General features: G+C 46.0%; 1 protein-coding gene across 1 annotated transcript in view; it reads right to left on the reverse strand.

Annotated features, from left to right (window-relative positions):
• Positions 1–20,461, reverse strand: part of LOC147112659 (venom phosphodiesterase 2-like) — a 210,666-nt gene that overhangs the window by 45,340 nt on the left and 144,865 nt on the right. The window contains exons 17-18 of the mRNA XM_085997122.1: positions 4,857–5,026; positions 4,691–4,742 (exon numbers count right to left, since the gene is read on the reverse strand). Coding sequence (XP_085853248.1) covers positions 4,691–4,742; positions 4,857–5,026 — 222 coding nt within the window. The remainder of the gene's footprint in view (positions 1–4,690; positions 4,743–4,856; positions 5,027–20,461) is intronic.

Genomic DNA, 20,461 nt, shown 5'->3' on the forward strand with positions numbered 1-20,461 from the left:
AAATAATGGGACTCAAGGCGGATAAATCACCTGGACCTGATGGCTTACATCCTAGGGTCTTGAGGGAAGTGGCGGTAGGGATTGTGGATGCATTGGTAATAATTTTCCAAAACTCCCTGGACTCAGCAAAGGTCCCGACAGACTGGAAAACTGCTAATGTAACACCCTTATTTAAAAAGGGCAGTAGACAGAAGGCTGGAAACTATAGACCGGTTAGCCTAACATCTGTGGTAGGTAAAATTTTGGAGTCCATTATTAAGGAGACAGTAACAGGACATTTGGATAATCATAATTTAATAGGACAAAGTCAGCATGGTTTTATGAAGGGGAAGTCATGTTTGACAAATTTGCTGCAGTTCTTTGAGGAAGTAACATATAGGGTGGATAAAGGGGAACCAGTGGACGTAGTGTATTTAGACTTCCAAAAGGCATTTGACAAGGTGCCACGCAAAAGATTATTGCTTAAGATAAAAAATCACGGGATTGGGGGTAATATTCTGGCATGGATAGAGGATTGGCTATCTAACAGAAGGCAGAGAGTTGGGATAAATGGTTCATTCTCAGACTGGCAATCAGTAACTAGTGGTATTCCGCAGGGGTCAGTGCTGGGTCCCCAACTCTTTACAATCTATATTAACGATTTGGAGGAGGGGACCGAGTGTAACATATCAAAGTTTGCAGATCATACTAAGATGGGAGGGAAAGTAGTGAGTGAGGAGGACATAAAAAACCTGCAATGGGACATAGACAGGCTAAGTAAGTGGGCAGAGATTTGGCAGATGGAATACACTACTGGAAAGTGTGAGGTTATGCACTTTGGCAGGAAAAATCGTAGAGCAAGTTATTATCTTAATGGCAAGAAACTGGAAAGTACTGAAGTGCAAAGGGATCTGGGGGTCCTGGTGCACGAAACTCAAAAGGTTTGTATTCAGTTGCACCAAGTGATTAAGGCGGCCAATTGAATGTTGGCTTTCATTGCTAGGGGGATAGAATATAAAAATAGGGAGGTATTGCTTCAGTTGTACAGGGTATTGGTGAGACCGCACCTGGAATACTGCATACAGTTTTGGTGTCCATACTTGCTCTCGAGTCAGTACAAAGAAGGTTCACTCGGTTAATCCCGGGGATGAGGGGATGGACATATGAGGAGAGGTTGAGTAGATTGGGACTCTACTCATTGGAGTTCAGAAGAATGAGAGGCGATCTTATTGAAACATATAAGATTGTGAAGGGGTTGGATCGGGTGGATGCGGGGAGGATGTTCCCGATGATGGGTGAGGCTAGAACTAGGGGGCATAGTCTTAGAATAAGGGGCTGCTCTTTCAAAACTGAGATGAGGAGGAACTACTTCACTCAGAGGGTGGTAGGTCCATGGAATATGCTGCCCCAAAAAGCTGTAGAAGCTACATCATTACATAAATTTAAAACAGAAATAGACAGTTTCCTAGAAGTAAAGGGAATTAAGGGTTATGGGGAGCGAGCAGGAATTTGGACATGAGTCTAGGTTTGGATCGGTCATGGCCCTGTGGGTAGCGGAGCGGGCCCAGGGGCCGTGTAGCCTGATCCTGCTCCTATTTTGTGTGTCTAATTCTGTTAGATTCAGGAGATGGTTCTGTGATAGTAGATTGGCGGTTAGGATCAGATCAGCCATGATCTTGTTGAATGGCGGAGCAGGCTCGAGGGGCCAATTGGCCTACTCCTGCTCCTATTTCTTATGTTCTTATTAGGTGTGAAATGTTCTGGCAGAATGAGAGACAGCTATCATGTGGGAGAGAGAAAAAAAAGGAAAGGTGGGGGGAGGGAAAAACCAAAACAAAGGGGTGGATGAAAGATACAAGTAAAAATGTAATAGGGGCCAAGGTTATGATCTGAAATTGAAATACTAGCCTGGGGCCCAGCCAAGGTAAGAGGTTTGATGTGGTGCTTGGTTTCTGAAGCTCTTTTCATGAAACTACAAATTAGAAAATTCATCTCTAATAATTCCCCCATGTGCATGGTATGTGACAGTTCCATATACCTATACTGTATCTCATGTAGTATGTCTTGCAATAGCACAACTCTTTGTTAACATCAGAGGACACAGTTTCTGATAAATGGTGTATGATATTATTTGCTTCATTCTTGCTGGTTATGGTATATATAGGTTTAAAACCAAAAAAAACAATCACCCCCTCTAGGAAATCAGTACAGGAATAGAGATAATGCAACTTTAAGTTACAACAATGTAATAAAAGATATTTTAATATTCTAATACCGGTTTCCAAATATATACGGATGACACCCAGCTCTACCTCACCACCACCTCTCTCGACTCCTCCACATTCTCTAAGTTGTCACACTGCTTGTCAGATATCCAGTACTGGATGAGCAGAAATTTCCTCCAACTCAATATTGGAAAGACCAAAGCCATTGTCTTCGGTCCCCGCTGCAAACTCCGTTCCCTAGCCACCGACTCCATCCCTCTCCCTGGCAACTGTCTGAGGCTGAGCCAGACCGTTCGCAACCTTGGTTTCATATGTGACCGAGATAAGCTTCCGACCACATACCCACGCCATCACCAAGACCGCCTATTTCTACCTCCGTAACATTGCCCGTCTCCGCCCCTGCCTCAGCTCATCTGCTGCTGAAACCCTCATCCATGCCTTTGTTACCTCTAGACTTGACTATTCCAACGCACTCCTGGCTGGCCTCCCACGCTCTACCCTACGTAAACTTGAGGTCACCCAAAGCTCAGCTGCCCGTGTCCCAACGTGCACCGGGTCCCATTTGCCCATCACCCCTGACCTTCATTGGCTCCCAGTTAAGCAACACCTCAATTTTAAAATTTTCATCCTTATTTTCAAATCCCTCCGTGGCATCACCCCTCTCTATCTCTGTAATCTCCCCCAGCCCTACAACCCTCAGAGATCTCTGTGCTCCTCCAATTCTGGCTTCTTGAGCATCCCTGATTTTAAAATCACTCAACCATTGGTGGGCATGCTTTCAGCTGCCAAAGCCCTAAGCTCTGGAATTCCCTTCCTAAACCTCTCCGCCTCTCTTTTTTCCTATAAAATGCTGTCATCTGCCCTAATATCTCCTTATCAAACAAAATTTGACAACACTCCTGTGAAGCACCTTGAGATGTTTTACTACGTTAAAGGCGATATATAAATACAAGTTGTTGTAGTTGTTTAGTTCAAATCCACTGTGTTGTCTGTCCAGAAGCATTCTCAATATCAATCTGTATAAATATGCCCTGCATCACAAGATACGAGTGTGCGGGCAGGGGAGGCTGCCAGAACTGGATGATAACTGAATTATTTCAGCAGCTATAAGGTAGGCAGTGTTTGTTTGATAGCTGCATTTGCACAATCTGTCAGTTCTAGATCACATGTCCTAATAAGCCAATTTCTGATGTGCATGTGCAAGCCCCTCAGACAGAAGTGTGTGTCAGCACCATCATCCCCATCCACAAGCTGGGGCAGCATGACGTGCCCCACCCAAGCAGCACTGAAGGGTAGTCTAGGGTCTGGAACACAGTACTGATGACTTCAAAGCCACTGCTCATTATTCTCTGTAGGAATCCAGATAAGCTTACATGATTGTAAATTCCTCATGTCAACTAGAGGTCAATAATTTGGTTGTAAAGTTCAGGCTCCAGGATGAAATATCTGGCTTGGTTTCTATTTTTGACTATTACAGCTGATCTTCTGTGGGAATGAAGACCAATTGTAATCTTCAGAGAAACTAGCATTAGAGGATGGGTAACATTTAAACTAGGGTGTGCCGATGTCCTCATTTTAAAGTCATACATTCTGTCCGTATTTATGTATTTCCATTCTAAATTCATAGGTCCACATTTATAATGGAATCTGCCTATGTAAATCTACCACACTGTTATTACACCCTCCTGATAGTGGTACCCCTGCAGTGCCTCCATCGTGGGAAAGTTGAAATTACAGCATAGCAAGTTTATGTAGGAAGTGTCCATTAAATATGGGCATAGAAATTTGTAATAGAAAAAGTTGACAGGAAGTGTGCACAGAAAAGAATTTTAATATGTTGTAGATTTTGTATCTCTGGAGTGCAACACTAGGTGTAGGACAATTAATGCAAAAACAACACTTCACCAAAATAAACATTCACCGAACCGTTCCAGCAGCTTCAGGGAGCAGGAGTACCATCACATTTGGTGACAGCACGCTCCTGAGCTTCTCTACATGGTGGAAAAACAGTAGTGTCGCTTCCATGGTAGAAGATAAGTAACTGAAGATGGCTGTTGGGTTTGGGGATGAGGGTCTTATGTAGTGCAGGAACAGAAGCTGTAGTTTGGGCTTAAAATCACTTAAAAGGAAGTGAGAGTCTCAGTTATTTTCTTGGTTGAAACATAACAAGTGGACAATGCAGAGAAAAGTTCATATTACAATTCATACCGCAAAAACTATTCGAACACAAGGGGCTAGATTTTCATCTTCACCGCTGGGCAATAATCTGACAGGGGCGGATTGCACATCTCTTACAGAACCTGGCTGGTTTTTATTCCACTGAAATCAATAGAATGAAAATCAACTGGCTTCTATAAAGGGCAGGCGAGCTGCTCTGCCAGGTATCACCCTGGCAGTGAAGATGAAAATCTATTCCAAGTTCTCGAAGCCTGAATAAGCAACATTCAATAACTATTACAGTTACATTTTGCATGACAGTTCCCTACCTTCAGATAAGGGGAGACTTAATTCCTCGCATGCATTTGCTGGCAATGATTCCTAAAATATTAAAATATTTGTGTAAGAAGCCAACATAAGAGCTTTTGCAAGTAGTTAGTCACTTGTAACATTATTTGCAAAATAAAAATTGCCATTAAATATTGTTTTAATTACCAGAGAACTGCATGAGCATTGTGGAATAACAGTCGGTGTAAATTTGGTTGAAGAGCAGGAAGATGTTGAAACTTCCTTCAAATGGGTAGGGGTGTAGAAAGGTTTCTTTAAAAGATGATTTAGACTTCCATGAGTTCCATTGTTGGGCGCAGGAGTGATCTGCAACAAATCTAATGGGAGGAATGAGTAAAACTTAAAAAATAAAACATACTACTACCCGCAATCTGATTCTAATGAAGGGTCTTTTACCAAAATATTAATGTCATATTCTCTTTTAAGATGTTGAGACACCTGCTGTGTATTTCCAACACTTTGGCCTGGATTTTGCGGTGGTAATGGCGGCGAACTGTCAGTGCTCGCCGTCATTACCCCTCTGAAACTGATTGTAACTTCAGGATTTATCGCAGGCACAGATATATGCAGAAATCCTGAAGTTGCGGTCAGTCATTCCCTGCTCCGCCACAGGCTGCGCTGTGGAGCTCCCCATAGCCAGCAATCAGGGAAATCAGTTGAACTGACGTAAACTTAAGCTTTTCCACTGTAATATCACTCTTAAATACCCCAGTAAAGGTTAAGCCTTGTTGGATTAGGTGTAACTGGGGTTTTAACAGCGTATTGACTGCTGAGCAACTGTTCTGGCCCATAAAAACTAATTTTATATTTGTGGCGTGTCAAATTTCTCTATTATGATAGAACATTACAGTACTAGACTTTTAAAATAAAAAATGTATTTTTTTCATGTTTATGGTATTTCAGCTTCTACCTTAACTGCATGTGTATGTCCCAATCTTTATTTCTCTCTTTGTAAAAATTTTAAAAAGTGAATTGATAATCAGTGTTCTTTATTTCCTGGTTTGCGGTCTGTGAGAATTCTTCAATGTGACTGGCTGCTTAGACAGCTTGATGATGTCACTGCTGCTCTCTGCTGGGGATCCCCTTTTGACAGCGTTACAATCAATTTAACATCGAGAAAGCTCAAGGTTTCGCCACAGAGATCACAAGATCTTTGTGGACAGCTTTCTTCGAGGCCAGCTTCGCCGCTGACCGCAAATTCCGGGTCTTTCTGTTTTTATTTCAGCTTTGCAGTTTTTTCTTTTTATCTCTACCTGTAATTTTCTTTATTTTTAATTGTATTAGGTAAAACGTGATAAAGGACGAGTATGGCTTACAACCGTAGAATACAGGCAATCAAGAAATCAGTGACACATCAACAGCTGAATTTTTTTTGTGCATTACTAAAATATTACACCAAATAAAGAGAATAAAACAGGCAATAACGCCAGATAAAAGTGGAACATTTAAGGCAGCAGGGTCCTTTGATCTGGAAGATGTAAATAAAGAATAGAAATTAGCAGACAGGCAAAAAATAATCTTTATATATGTTGATGGGCAAATCAACACTCTAATGGGAGACACCTTCAGATATGTGGCTGTTTCAACCAGTTAAATTCCCAGCAGTTCCTTAATTTCACCTTTTTCCGTACTATAGAAATGCCAGTTTTTACTATTGTTGGAATTGTAATGGTAGATGGAAATTCCTTTTCTCTTCTGGAGCACACTCATCTCCTTGCACCATAGTTCAGTAGCACGCAGCCCTCACTACCACTAAATCCTACTCACAACTGTCAACCACAGCAGCAGATTATCCAAAGCCATTCATCCAGCTGTTTCTAATAATGCATTCCCTATAAACACAAATACAAGCCAAATGGCATTAAATCAATGTGCTAATGACCAAAACTTTCAAAATAACTCCCAATGGTACCCTTGTCAGGAAGTGCAATTTTCACAAAGGTCTTTGGTTGAAACACATACACCATCAGATTTGTAATTGTATTGCACTGGAAAGTTCCTTTGTGTATAACCATGTTTTCCCCTAACAAATGTCGTAATGAGAGGCATGAGGCCTTGACTAAGGATCCAGACAACGCAAGTTCAAATTCCACCGCGGCAGTTTCAGAATTTGAATTCCAGTTTAAATAATGTGGAAATAAAAAGCTGGTCTCAGTCAAAGTGATCATGAAGTTGACTGACTAAAATCATTTGTAATTTTAAATCATTTCAATTTTACAATTCTCATCCCTATCTCTGTAACCTCCTCCAGCCTTACAATGCTTAGAGATCTCTGTGCTCCTCTAATTCTTGCCTCTTGTGCATCCCCGACTTTACTCGCTCCACTACTGGCAGCCGTGCTTTCAAGTTGCCTAGGCCCCAAGCTCTGGAAGTCCCTCTCTAAACCTCTCTCTCCTCCTTTAAGACACCCCTCAAAACCTACCTCTTTGACCAAGCTTTTGGTCATCTGTCCTAATTTCTCCCTATGTGGCTCAGTGTCAAATTTTGTTTGATAACGCTCCTGTGAAGCGCCTTGGGACGTTTTACTATGTTAAAGGCACTATATGAATGCAAGTTGTTGTTGTTTATTCTTGGGATGTGGGCGATACCGACAAGGCCACATTTATTGCCCATTCCTGGTCGCCCTGAGAAGATATTCCGAGATGAAAATTCTCCTTGAACTACTGCATAACATGCTGTGATGGTGCTCTCGTGAAGGTGTTAGGTAACTAATTCCAGGACACTGACCCAGTGACAATGAAGGGACAACAATACATGTCCAACTCAGGATGGTATGTGTCTTGGAGGGGAACTGGGAGGTGATGGTGTTTCATGACATTGCTGCTCTTGTCCTTCTCAGTGGTAGAGATCACAGGAGATGGAGGTACTGTCAAAGTAATCTTGGTGAATTGCTGCAGTGCATTCTGTAGATTATACATAATGCAGCCACAGTGCACTGGTGGTGGAGGAGATGGATATTGAATCCAGTGGAATAGGGCCAATCATGCCAACTACTCTGTCTTGGATGATGCTGAACTTTGAGTGTTGTTGCTGCTGCATCAATCCTGGCAAGTGGTGAGTATTCCATCACACCCCTGGATTGAGCCTTGTGGATGGCTTGGAGAAAGTCAGGACTCAGAGGTGAGCCACTCGTCAGAGTGCCCAGCCTCTACCCTGCTCTTACAGCCATAGCTGGTCCAGTTACCCTTCTGGTCAAGCGTGAACCACAAGATGTTGATGGTGGAAGACTTGACAATAGGCATCAAGAGCTGGCTGGGCTTTTTCTTGCTCAAGATGGTCATTATCTGCCACTTGTCAGCTCAAGCCTGGATGTTATCAAGCTCCTGTTGTAGGCTGGCTTGGGCTGTTTCATTACCAGGAGGAGTCGTGAATGGAGTTGAACACTGGAATCATCAGCAAACTGCACACGCCTGACTTTAAGATGGAAGGAAGGTCATCAATGAAGCAGCTATAAATGGTTGGGCTGAAGATGCTTCCGAGGAACTCCTGCAGCAATATCCTGAGGCTGTGATGACAACCACAGCCATCTTTCTTTGTCAGGTATGATTTCAACCATTGGAGGATTTTCCCCATTGGCTCCTGATCCCCTACCCCCTTTCACCTCAGATTTGCTAGGGCTCCTTGGTACCAAAATCAGTCAAGTGCTACCTTGATGCTATGTTGAGGGCAGCTGCTTTCAACTCTTCTGTGGCATTCAGCTCCTGCATTCATGTCTGGATCAATGCTCTAATGAGGTTTGGAGTCAAGTGATTTTAGCAGAACCTGACTGAGTAGGTTATTGATGAGTAGAGATTACCCGATGGGACTATTGATGACTCCTTCCATCACTTTACTGATTGTGAGGAGGTGGATAGGGTGGTAATTGGCTGGGTTAGATTAATCTTGGGTTTTTTTGTGGATAGGGCAATCTTCCACATTCTTGGATAGGTATGGTAGCCTGGTGGATATGATGCTACAATAGGAACGCAGATATTGCGAGTTCAAATCCCAGTGTGGCAAATTGTTAAATTGAATTTAATTAATCTTCTAATTTGTGGGCTGGCAGCATGAAATTAACTATGAAAATTTCCAGATTGTTGTAAATACCCAACTGGTTCACTAAAGTTGTTCAGGAAAGGAACATGTCACCCCCTATCTGAGAAGGGCCTACACATGACTCCATGTCCCACAATACATAGCTGACTCTCCATACCTGCTGAAATGGCTTCACAAGTTACTCAATTGTAAATAATTGCTACAAAGTTTAACAAAAAAAGAGAAAAACTTCATCCGTAGCTATTTCCACACGTTATCAAATGTCCTTTTGTCTTCCCGTACATTCTTGTGTTCTTAGGGATTGGAGAAGGGACCTGACTGAACTAATTGTGAAAATTTATGGATGAGAGCCAATTAAACATTTCAGGATGTAAAATGTAAATAAAAGGAATGAGAATATGTTAGGACATGCCATGGCCTTTCAAAATGAATTATTTGTACTGTTCTCTTGGAAGTTTAAAGTTATGTACTCAACAATAACCTGCTCACTGATGCCCAGTTTGGGTTCCGCCAAGACACTTGGCTCCCAACCTCATTACAGCTTTGGTACAAACATGGACAAAGGAGCTGAATTCCGGAGGTGAGGTGAGAGTAGCATCAAGGCAGCATTTGACAGAGTGTGGCATCAAGGAGCTCTAGTAAAATATAAGTCAATGGGAATCGGGGGGAAAACTCTCCACTGGCTGGAGTCATACCGAGCACAAAGGAAGATGGCATTGGTAGTTGGAGGTCAATCATCACAGCTCCAGGACATCACTGCAGGAGTTCCTCGGGGCAGTTTCCTGGGCCCAACCATCTTCAGCTGCTTCCCTCCAACATAAGGTAAGAAATGGAGATATTCTGCAACGTTCAGTGCCATTCACAACCCTTCAGATAATGAAGCAGTCCATGCCTGCATGCAACAAGACCTGGACAATGTTCAGGCTTGGGCTGATAAGTGGCAGGTAACATTCGTGCCACACAAGTGCCAGGCAATGACTATCTCTAACAAGCGAGAGTCTAACCACCGCCCCATGACATTCATCAGCATTATCATCGCCAAATCCCCCACCATCAACATCCTGGGGGGTCACCATTGACCAGAAACTTAACTGGACCAGCCACATAAATACTGTGGCAACAAGAGCAGGTCAGAGGCTAGGTATTCTGCGGCGAGTGTCTCACCTCCTGACTCCCCAAAGCCTTTCCACCATCTACAAGGCACAAGTAAGGAGTGTGATGGAATACTCTCCACTTGCCTGGATGAGTGCAGCTCCAACAACAATCAAGAAGCTCAACACCATCCAGGACAAAGCAGCCCGCTTAATTGGCACCCCATCCACCACCTTAAACATTCACTCCCTCCACCACCGGCATACCGTGGCTGCAGTGTGTACCATCTACAAGATGCACTGCAGCAACTCGCCAAGGCTTCTTCAGCAGCACCTCCCAAACCCGCAACCTCTATCACCTAGAAGGACAAAGGCAGCAGGCACATGGGAACACCATCACTTCCAAGTTCCCCTTCAAGTCACACACCATCCTGGCTTGGAAGTCTATCGCCATTTCTTCATCGTCGCTGGGTCAAAATCTTGGAACTCCTTCCCTAACAGCACAATGGCAGTACCTTCACCACACAGACTGCAGCGGTTCAAGAAGGCGGCTCACCACCACCTTCTCAAGGGCAATTAGGGATGGGCAATAAATGCTGGCCTTGCCAGCAACGCCCACATCCCATGAACAAATAAAAAAATATATTAATGTTGTGGGAATAATAGCTGATGTGTGTTCTGGGATGAGCTGCCCGTTCCAAAACCCTGTTGGCACCTGGAAGAATGTTATTACGTACCTCATTATTGCGTTAACTAAACCTGATGTCTCACCATCAGATCTCTTGCAAAAATCAACTGGTTAAAAAGAATTAGAATTAACTTCTTAAAAAAAATTGTTTAATCAGTGAGTGCTGATGATCTCATCTGAGACAGGGGGTTGAAGGCTTGGAGGAGTCAATAAAACCCATAATTATAAATGATCTAAGTACATCAACAGAAGTGACTATAAGAATTCTAAGCTTGCAAATTATGGTTGCAATATTAGCATCCAAGCATTTATATGACATTCCTGTGTGGGCTATTTTAACAGGTGTTAGCTTATTCAAAATAGAGATAACAGCACCAGTGAAATAGTGCAGAGAAATGTCATATGAACACATTAAGCTCTTCTACACTAATGTAGCATAGTCATTTCTAAGCAGTAGGCACAAGTGCTCCTGTAAGGCTAAGTTAAAATGATGCTTCCTTAAGATTCTCCTTCAACAGTCTACAATTTGGCAAAAAGATGTGGTGAGTGCAGCCACCTCTGCAGAATCCAAATCCCCAAAAAAACTTTATGATAAATGACTTAATATAATAATAAATGGAATATGAACATTTGTTTTGGTAAAGATTACTATCACTGTTATAGAGAATCACAACATGTACTTTAGTTCCATTTTCTTTCCACCTCTTCTGTCTTGAAGCCATTACCTCTTTGCTGGATATGGTCTGCAGGTGCTCACTGTCCTCTGATACTTAGTCTAACAGGCCATTATCCACATATGAACCCTGTGGAGAGTGTTGGAAGGGTTACTGTCCAGCTCAATCCTGTCTCTTTCTCTCTCACACGCACACTGAATATTACAGGATAGCAATCAGAAGTAGGAAACCTGGCCAAATCTCTCCCCTCCAAGTTAGAGGTGCTTAGGTCAAATATAGCGACTTGCCTGAGATGAGCAAACTCAGAACAGTCCAGACATTTAACCTGGGACATTCCTGGTCTCTACAGCTCAGCTGTGCACTGGATAAGTACCATATCTACTCTGAATGCAATAGAATGAAAGCTTTAAGCAAGTCTGTGCCTGTAGAAAAGCAAACCATATACAATATAAAATAAAATTTTCTCAGAAGCTGCTATTGGTTCTATTTGCTCCATCATGCACTTGAAGCAACCAAAATATTTTAAACATGCATCAGCACGAAGCATATTCACATATACTGCCACAAGTATTTCTGGGCTCCTGCTCATGTTATTTTAAGTTGAATATGATTGGCAAGGACAGGACTCATAGTCCGACTAACAGCAGATCTCTCGTAAAGAAGGGTGGCACAGCTGCAACCCTGCGGAAAGCAGACAGAATTGGAGGTGGCCTTCTCTTTGCACCACCATTCCTTTCTTCTCATACAGTTATAAGTGCCACACACTAAATAGGTCATAATCAATACAAATACAGCAGATAATAGGGTAGATTTTCTGATATGGGTGGAGTTTACACACAGATGATCAGAAACGTGTGCCAAGTTAACCTGAAGTGTGCTGGGTGTGTACACAATTTTCCACACTCTGGTCGTTGTCATAATTATGCATGGCTTCAGATGCAGATTTGGATGTGTGCAGGGAGCACACTGGTGGTGGGAACGAAAAATGTAGCACAACTAAAATTTCACTGATAGGGACGATTAAAGTCAGAATAGAGGGAGAAAGTTCCCTGCAGCCTTGAGAGGCTCCAAAGATATTTCAACCCATTGGCAAGCTTTGCCAAGGCTGATGGGGGAGAAGGGCAAAAATAAAATGAAAGGAAACCCATGTGTAGGCATTAGTCTGCAGGTGAGTGATAACACAGCCCAGCATCGAGTCCCTGTTTGATGGCTGCTGAGGTGGGAATAGTGTTGCCTCAGGTATTTGTGAGGAAGGTAGCCCTGTTTGTCACTCTACAGTACTCACATAAGTCAACATTGCAGCATGCATGGAAGAAGGTGGAAGCTGATTGGAGGTTGCAGCTGACCAGTAGCATAACTGTATTGGCCCTATGCTGTAGGTGTCCAAGCAGCAGATGATACATGTCTGTATCTCGCTCTTTTTGCTTCCCCAGGCCCCATGAAGACAGTTCCCCATGCTCATTGCCTGAGGTACAGCAACACAGGAAAGATGTGATTGCACTAGAGAGAGTACAGAGGAGATTTACGAGGATGTTGCCAGGACTGGGGAATTTTAGCTATGAGGAAAGATTGGATAGGCTGGGGTTGTTTTCTTTGGAATGGAAGAGGCTGAGGGGAGATTTAATTGAGGTGTATAAAATTATGAGGGGGCTAGATAGAGTGACCTATTTCCCCCAGCAGAAAGGTCAATAACCAGGGGGCATAGATTTAAAGTAATTGTTTAAGAAAGGAGGGAGAGAGAAAATGGGGAACTACAGACCAGTTAGCCTGACATCACTAGTAGAGAAAATGCTAGAATCTATTATTAAGGACGTGGTAACAGGGCACTTAGAAAATAATAATAGGATTGGGCAGAGTCAATATGGATTTATGAAAGGGAAATCGTGTTTGACAAATCTGTTAAGGGTTTTTTGAGGTTGTAACTAGCAGAATAGATAAGGGGGAACCAGTGGATGTGGTATATTTGGATTTTCAGAAGGCATTCGATAAGGTGCCAAACAAGAAGTTATTAAACAAAATTAGGGCTCATGGGATTGGGGGTAATATACTAGCATGGATTGAGGGTTGGTTAATGGACAGAAAACAGAGAGTAGGAATAAATGGGTCATTTTCGGGTTGGCAGGCTGTAACTAGTGGGGTACCACAAGGATCAGTGCTTGGGCCTCAGCTATTCACAATCTACAGCAATGATTTGGATGAGGAGACCAAATTTAATATATCCACGTTTGCTGATGATACAAAGCTGGGTGGGAATGTAAGTTGTGAGGAGGATGCAAGGAGGCTTCAAGGGGATATAGGCAGGCTAAGTGAGTGGGCAAGAACATGGCAAATGGAATATAAAGTGGAGAAATGTGAAGTTATCCACTTTGGTAGGAAAAATAGAAAAGCAGAATATTTTTTTAAATGGTGAGAGATTGGGAAATGTTGGTGTTCAGAGGGACCTGGGTGTCCTTGTACACGAATCACTGAAAGTTAACATGCAGGTACAGCAAGCAATTAGGAAAGTAAATGGCATGTTGGCCTTTATTACAAGAGGATTTGAGTTTAAGAGTAAAGACGTTTTACTGCAATTATATAGGGCCCTGGTGAAACCACACTTGGAGTATTGTATACAGTTTTGGTCCCCTTACCCAAGGAAGGATATACTTGACACAGAGGGTGTGAAACGAAGGTTCACCAGATTGGTTCCTGGGATGGGGGGATTGTGCTATGAGGAGAGATTGAGTAGACTAGGCCTATATTCTCTGGAGTTTAGAAGAATGAGAGGTGATCTCATTGAAACATACAAAATTCTTACGGGGCTTGACAGGGTAGATGCAGGGAGGATGTTTCCCCTGGCTGGGGAGTCTAGAACCAGGGGTCACAGTCTCAGAATAAGGGGTCAGCCATTTAGGACTGAGATGAGGAGAAATTTCTTCACTCAGAGGGTGGTAAATCTTTGGAATTCTCTACCCCAGAGGGCTGTGGAGGCTCAGTCGTTGAGTATATTCAAGAGAGAGATTGCTAGATTTTTGAATATTAAGGGAATCAAGGGATATGGGGAGAGTGCAAGAAAGTGGAGATGAGGTAGAAGATCAGCCATGATCTTATTAAATGGAGGAGCAGGCTCGAAGGGCCAAATGGCCTACTCCTGCTCCTGTTTCTTATGTTCTTATGTAGAAGGATTACAGGGGAGTTATGGGGAACTTTTCTCACCCAGAGGGTTGTGGGGGTCTGCAACTCACTGCCTGAAAGGGTGGTAGAGGCAGAACCCTCGTTGCATTTAAAATGTACTTGGATATGCACTTGAAGTGCCATAACCTACCGGACCAAGAGCTGGAAAGTGGGATTAGGCTGGATAGTTCTTTTTCAGCCAGCACAGAGATGATGGGCCGAATGGCCTCCTTCTGTGCCATAAATTTCTATGATTCTAATGCCTGAAAATATGTCTGGTTACACCCATCAAGATGCCAACAATCAGATGTCCCCGATGATCAGGAGTTTACCTTTACTGCCCAAATTCCCGTTATACAAAAGTCTGATGCAGAGCCTGATGCGCTATCAATTACTCATAAAAGACCGAGAGTTAGAAGAGTAACCAAAGGCTTTTATTAACAACAGAATGGAGGTCTGCCTCGAGTGGTCGACAGGCCCAGGATACAAAGGGCTGGGGAGCAGTCACCTTTATACTAGGACCTGTGGGAGGAGTCAGCCGAGGCATGTCCAGGCATGTACACAGTGGAATACAAACAGGACAAACAGGAATACAAACAGTGGTTTACCACATTCACCCCTTGTTTAAAATTGAGTCCGGCGGGGTGAAGTGTATTAAAAGTTAGTGTATTGGAGTCTCTCCGGAGGTCTTGTCTGCCGCTGTGATCGGCGTGGCGACGGCAGGGGTAGTGAAGCTTCCGGCGTCGAGTCCAGCGTAGGCTGTGGCACAGGCGTGTCGTCCTCGTAGATGCCGAGCGGGTCGCGGGGCCCAGGCCTGCCGTCTGCTGGGGCTGGATATCGGATCGTTGGGGGGGGTGGTAGTGGGTAGTGGGTTACTGTGGTCCCCGAGGGTGCAAGGTCTCTTATGGAGACTGTGTCCTCCCGCCCGTCCGGGTATGCGATGTAAGCATACTGGGGGTTGGCGTGGAGGAGGTCGACCCTCTCGACCAGGGGGTCCGTTTTATGGGTCCTCACGTGTCTTCTCAGTAGGACCGGCCCTGGGGACGTCAGCCATGGCGGTAGCGATGTCCCCGATGTGGACTTCCTTGGGAAGACAAACATTTTCTCATGAGGGGTGGCGTTAGTGGCAGTGCAGAGCAGTGACCGAATAGAGTGGAGCGCATCGGGGAGCACATCCTGCCAGCGGGAGGTTGGAAGGCCCCTAGACTTTAAGGCTAGCAGGACGGCCTTCCAAACTGTCGCATTTTCTCTTTCCACCTGTCCGTTCCCCCGGGGGTTGTAACTGGTGGTCCTGCTTGTGGCAATACCCCTAGTTAGCAGGTACTGACGGAGTTCGTCGCTCATAAACGATGAGCCCCGGTCGCTATGGATATAGCTGGGGAAGCCGAACAGGGTGAAGAGGTTGTTCAGACATTTAATGACCGTGGCACTGGTCATGTCCGGGCAGGGGAAGGCGAACGGGAAACGGGAGTACTCATCAATAATATTGAGGAAGTACACATTGCGGTCGGAGGAGGGGAGAGGCCCTTTAAAATCAACGCTCAGGCGCTCGAAGGGGCGAGTGGCTTTTATCAGGTGGGCCCTGTCTGGTCTATAAAAGTGCGGTTTGCACTCAGCGCAGACTTGGCAGTTCCTGGTCATGGTCCTGACCTCCTCAATAGAGTAAGGCAGGTTGCGGGCCTTGATGAGGTGGAAGAACCTGGTGACCCCCGGGTGGCAGAGGTCATTGTGGAGGACCCGTAGTCTATCGATCTGCGCGCTGGCGCAGGTGCCACGCGATAGCGCATCCGGGGGTTCATTTAGCTTCCCGGGCCGGTACAAGATCTCGTAGTTGTAGGTGGAAAGTTCGATTCTCCACCTCAAGATCTTGTCATTTTTGATTTTGCCCCTCTGCTTGTTGTTAAACATAAAAGCAACTGAACGCTGGTCAGTGAGCAGGGTAAATCGTTTTCCGGCCAGGTAGTGCCTCCAATGACGCACAGCCTCCACAATCGCCTGGGCCTCCTTCTCAACAGCGGAGTGTCTGGTCTCCGGGCCTTGGAGGGTTCGTGAAAAGAAGGCCACGGGTCTCCCCGCCTGATTGAGGGTAGCGGCCAGGGCAAAGTCGGACGCGTCGCTTTCCACCTGGAAGGGGATGGATTCGTCCACTGCGTGCATGGTGGCTTTGGCAATGTCCTCCTTGATACGGTGGAAGGCTAAGCGGGCCTCTGCCGTCAAGGGAAAAGAGGTGGACTTGATCAGCGGACGGGCCTTGTCCGCATAGTAGGGGACCCACTGGGCGTAATAGGAGAAAAACCCTAGGCACCTCTTCAGGGCCTTGAGGCAGTGGGGCAGTGGAAGTTCCATAAGGGGACGCATCCGGTCGGGGTCGGGGCCGATGACTCCGTGTTCCACAACACAGCCAAGGATGGCGAGGCGGTTTGTGCGGAATATGCACTTCTCCTTGTTATATGTCAGGTTTAGGAGTTGGGCGGTGCGGAGGAATTTTTCGAGGTTTGCGTCATGGTCCTGCAAGTCACGGCCGCAGATGGTCACATTGTCCAGATATGGGAAAGTGGCCTGCAACGCATTTTGATCTACCATCCGGTCCATCTCCCTTTGGAAGACGGAGACCCCGTTGGTGACGCCAAAGGGAACCCTAAGGAAGTGATAGAGGCGGCCGTTTGCCTCAAAGGCAGTGTACTGGCGGTCCTCAGGGCGGATGGGGAGCTGGTGGTACGCTGATTTCAGGTCAATGGTCGAGAAGACGCGGTACTGCGCGATCTGGTTGACCATATCAGCTATACGGGGGAGTGGGTAGGCGTCCAGCAGGGTGTAGCGATTTATTGTCTGGCTGTAGTCGATGACCAGGCGCTGCTTCTCGCCGGTCTTAACGACCACAACCTGGGCTCGCCAGGGGCTGGTGCTGCCCTCAATAATCCCTTCTTTCAGGAGCCGCTCCACTTCGGTTTTAATGAAAACCCTGTCCCCGGCACTGTATCGCCTGCTCTTTGTGGCGATGGGCTTACAGTCGGGGGTGAGGTTAGCAAACAGTGGTGGGGGGGTGACTCTGAGTGTGGAGAGGTTGCACCTGGTGCGCGGCGGGCAATTTGGAAGCTGCTGGCTGCGGACTGTGAGTGGGGGTAGGGGTCCACCGTACGCCATCGTAACACTTTTAAGGTGGCACTGAAAATCTAACCCCAGCAGGATGGCAGCGCAGAGGTCAGGCAGGACCAGAAGTTTAAAATGATCGTACACGGTCCCGTCTACTACGAGTGTCACCACGCAGTAGCCGCCGATGTCCGCCGACTGGGACTCGGAGGCCATAGAAATCCGCTGTTGCGCAGGCAGGACTGGGAGAGAGCAACGCCGCACCGTGTCGGGGTGGATGAAGCTCTCCGTGCTCCCAGAGTCAAAAAGGCAGATTGTATCGTGACCATTTACCTTAATGTCCATTGTGGAACTGGCCAGTTGGTGCGGTCTCGCTTGGTCCAGTGTAACGGATGCCAGCGTAGGGGTCGGTGTGTCGCTGCAGGTATCAGATGAGGCGGTGTCGGGGGCCTGCTGCGTCCCGGCTGTCGTCCAAGATGGCGGCGTCCATGATCCCCATGTGGCTGGAGGCGTCCAAAATGGCCGCTGTACCGGTGATTCGCACATGGCCGGGGAGGTCCAAGATGGCGGCCCGCATGGCCCACACGCGGCGCTGCTGGGGTTCGGGGTGGCTTTGGCCCTGCAGACGCTAGCGTAGTGTCCCTTCTTCCCGCAGCCCGAGCAGATCGCGTTTTTCGCCGGGCAGCGCGCTCTGGGGTGTTTTGCCTGGCCACAGAAGTAGCATTTCTGGCCTTGGGGCACTGCTGTCTGGCCTTGGGACACTGCTGCGGTAGTTGGGCCGTTGTTGGGGTGTGGCTGGGGTGGCACGGCGCTATGAGGCGGTCCTACCGTGTCCCAGGCTGTCATTCCCCGCGGCGTCCACGGTGCAGAGGAGTAGGCATCCATGCCCTGGTAGGCTGCATCCAACGATAGTGCGAGTTCAGAGGCCTTGTTGAGGTCGAGGTTACTCTGCTCCAACAGTCGCTGTCGGGTGTAATTGGATCTGTGGCCCGCTACAAAAGCGTCCCGGATAAGTTCCTCTGTGTACACGGCGGCCTTTACATCCTTACAACCACAGGCCCGGCCAAGCACAGACAGTGCCTGAAGGTATTCCACGGTCGATTCCCCAGGTTGTTGTTTACGACTCCCCAGAAGGTGCCTGGCGTACACTTCGTTCACTGGGCGCGTGTACTGGTCCTTGAGGAGCTTGATAGCGTCCGCGTACGAGGTCGCGTCTTGGATGACCGAGTACACTCGGTGGTTCACTTTGGAGGTCAGGACATCCGGTTTGTCCTCGTCCGATTTGATTGCTTCGGAGGCGGTCAGGAATTTTTCGAAACACTTAAGCCAGTGAGTAAACTTGGTGGATGAGTCCGCCTCCCGATGATCTAAGTCCAGGCATGCTGGTGTGAGGATCTTCTCCATTATAAAAATGTTGTTAATAAAATTGATGCGCTATCAATTACTCATAAAAGACCGAGAGTTAGAAGAGTAACCAAAGGCTTTTATTAACAACAGAATGGAGGTCTGCCTCGAGTGGTCGACAGGCCCAGGATACAAAGGGCTGGGGAGCAGTCACCTTTATACTAGGACCTGTGGGAGGAGTCAGCCGAGGCATGTCCAGGCATGTACACAGTGGAATACAAACAGGACAAACAGGAATACAAACAGTGGTTTACCACAGAGCCATAATAATTAAACCCCTCATTGTGTATACCGGATACTGTAATTACAGAAAATATAACATGGAAACAGGCATTCAGCCCAACTTGTCTGTGTTGGTGTTTATCCCCTACAGAAGCAGTAGTCCTAATTCTATGTTTCTGCCCTATTCCAATAAACTTTTATCCCCCTTTCCTTCAGCCACCTATCTAACCTATTTTAAATGCTGACATGGTCTCTTTCCATCATGAATTTTGGTAGAGCATTCCACATCCTCAGAACCCTCGGTGTAAAAAATAGGTTTCTCCTGCTCGCTGTCCTAAATCTCATATATATGTCCTCTCATTTTAATGTTCTCAAGCACTGGAAATAGTCCCTTTCTATCTACTATGTCCCACCACCTCATAATTTTAATAACCCCATAACTCCTCTATTCTAACAAAAACAGACCCAATTTTTCAAATCTTCCTTTATATTATAGTTGTACATAGCTGTCGACATTTTAACATTATTTAGAATTATTTTCGTTCTTGTAGACGGAGGGTTGTCACTAATGGTAGTGGCTCTACATCAGTGGTTCTGAAACTGGGGTCTGCGAGAAGGTTGAAGGAGGTCCGCCAAAAAGGTGGCGAAAAAAAAGATTGACGTGATAACAGACCAATCAAAATCGGAGTGTGGACAAGCAGCAGCCGAGATGCCTTGTCAATCAAGGAATGCCGTCAAATGAGAGTGAATCAAGCTGGGGTCTCTCTGTGTTCGCACAGGTATTAGTTGAAGTGTGGAGAGAGAGAGAAAGCAAACCAGTCCATGCATGGGGCAGTGTTGACGGTTGGTGTTTGGACGCAGTGCACGGAGGGAGACCCCGGAGAGCGAGAGGGGCGTATGGTAAGGAGTTACGACACTGAGGCCGCGATTTTGTCGGTGCTCAGAGGGCAGGTTTGGAGGCGGGTCAGAGGTTAAATTTGATTTGATTGACGGCGGGTTCTGATCCCACCGTCAACCCGCCTCCAAACAGCTTTCCCAAGTGTTGGGTCCCCGATTTGCGAATGGACCGGGCACCTACCGGTGGGAAGCGGATTAAAGGCAATTACCTGCCTATTAACAGGTACTTGCCAGTAGTTTTCAGACTTTGTTTGGATTTTCCCTCTTCTGGGTCGGGTTTCCCCGACGTCTGGACGCTACGCCAGGTAAGTGTGGCGTGTTGCGAGTCTGCTGTAATGTTTGTGGAATGATGACAGCTGCAGCAGTAGTGTGAAGGATCCAATGTTGCACATAGTGAGTCTCAGAGGAAAGAAAATGTTGGGTACTGCATTTTTAAAACATTTACAGATTTCTTTAGCTTACAAGTTTCCAAATCCAACTATATGTCCAGTGCCACCT

Source organism: Somniosus microcephalus, chromosome 9, assembly GCF_052327205.1.
Source record: "Somniosus microcephalus isolate GS21.2 chromosome 9, FLI_Smic_1.0, whole genome shotgun sequence".
Classification (NCBI taxonomy): Eukaryota; Metazoa; Chordata; class Chondrichthyes; order Squaliformes; family Somniosidae; genus Somniosus; species Somniosus microcephalus.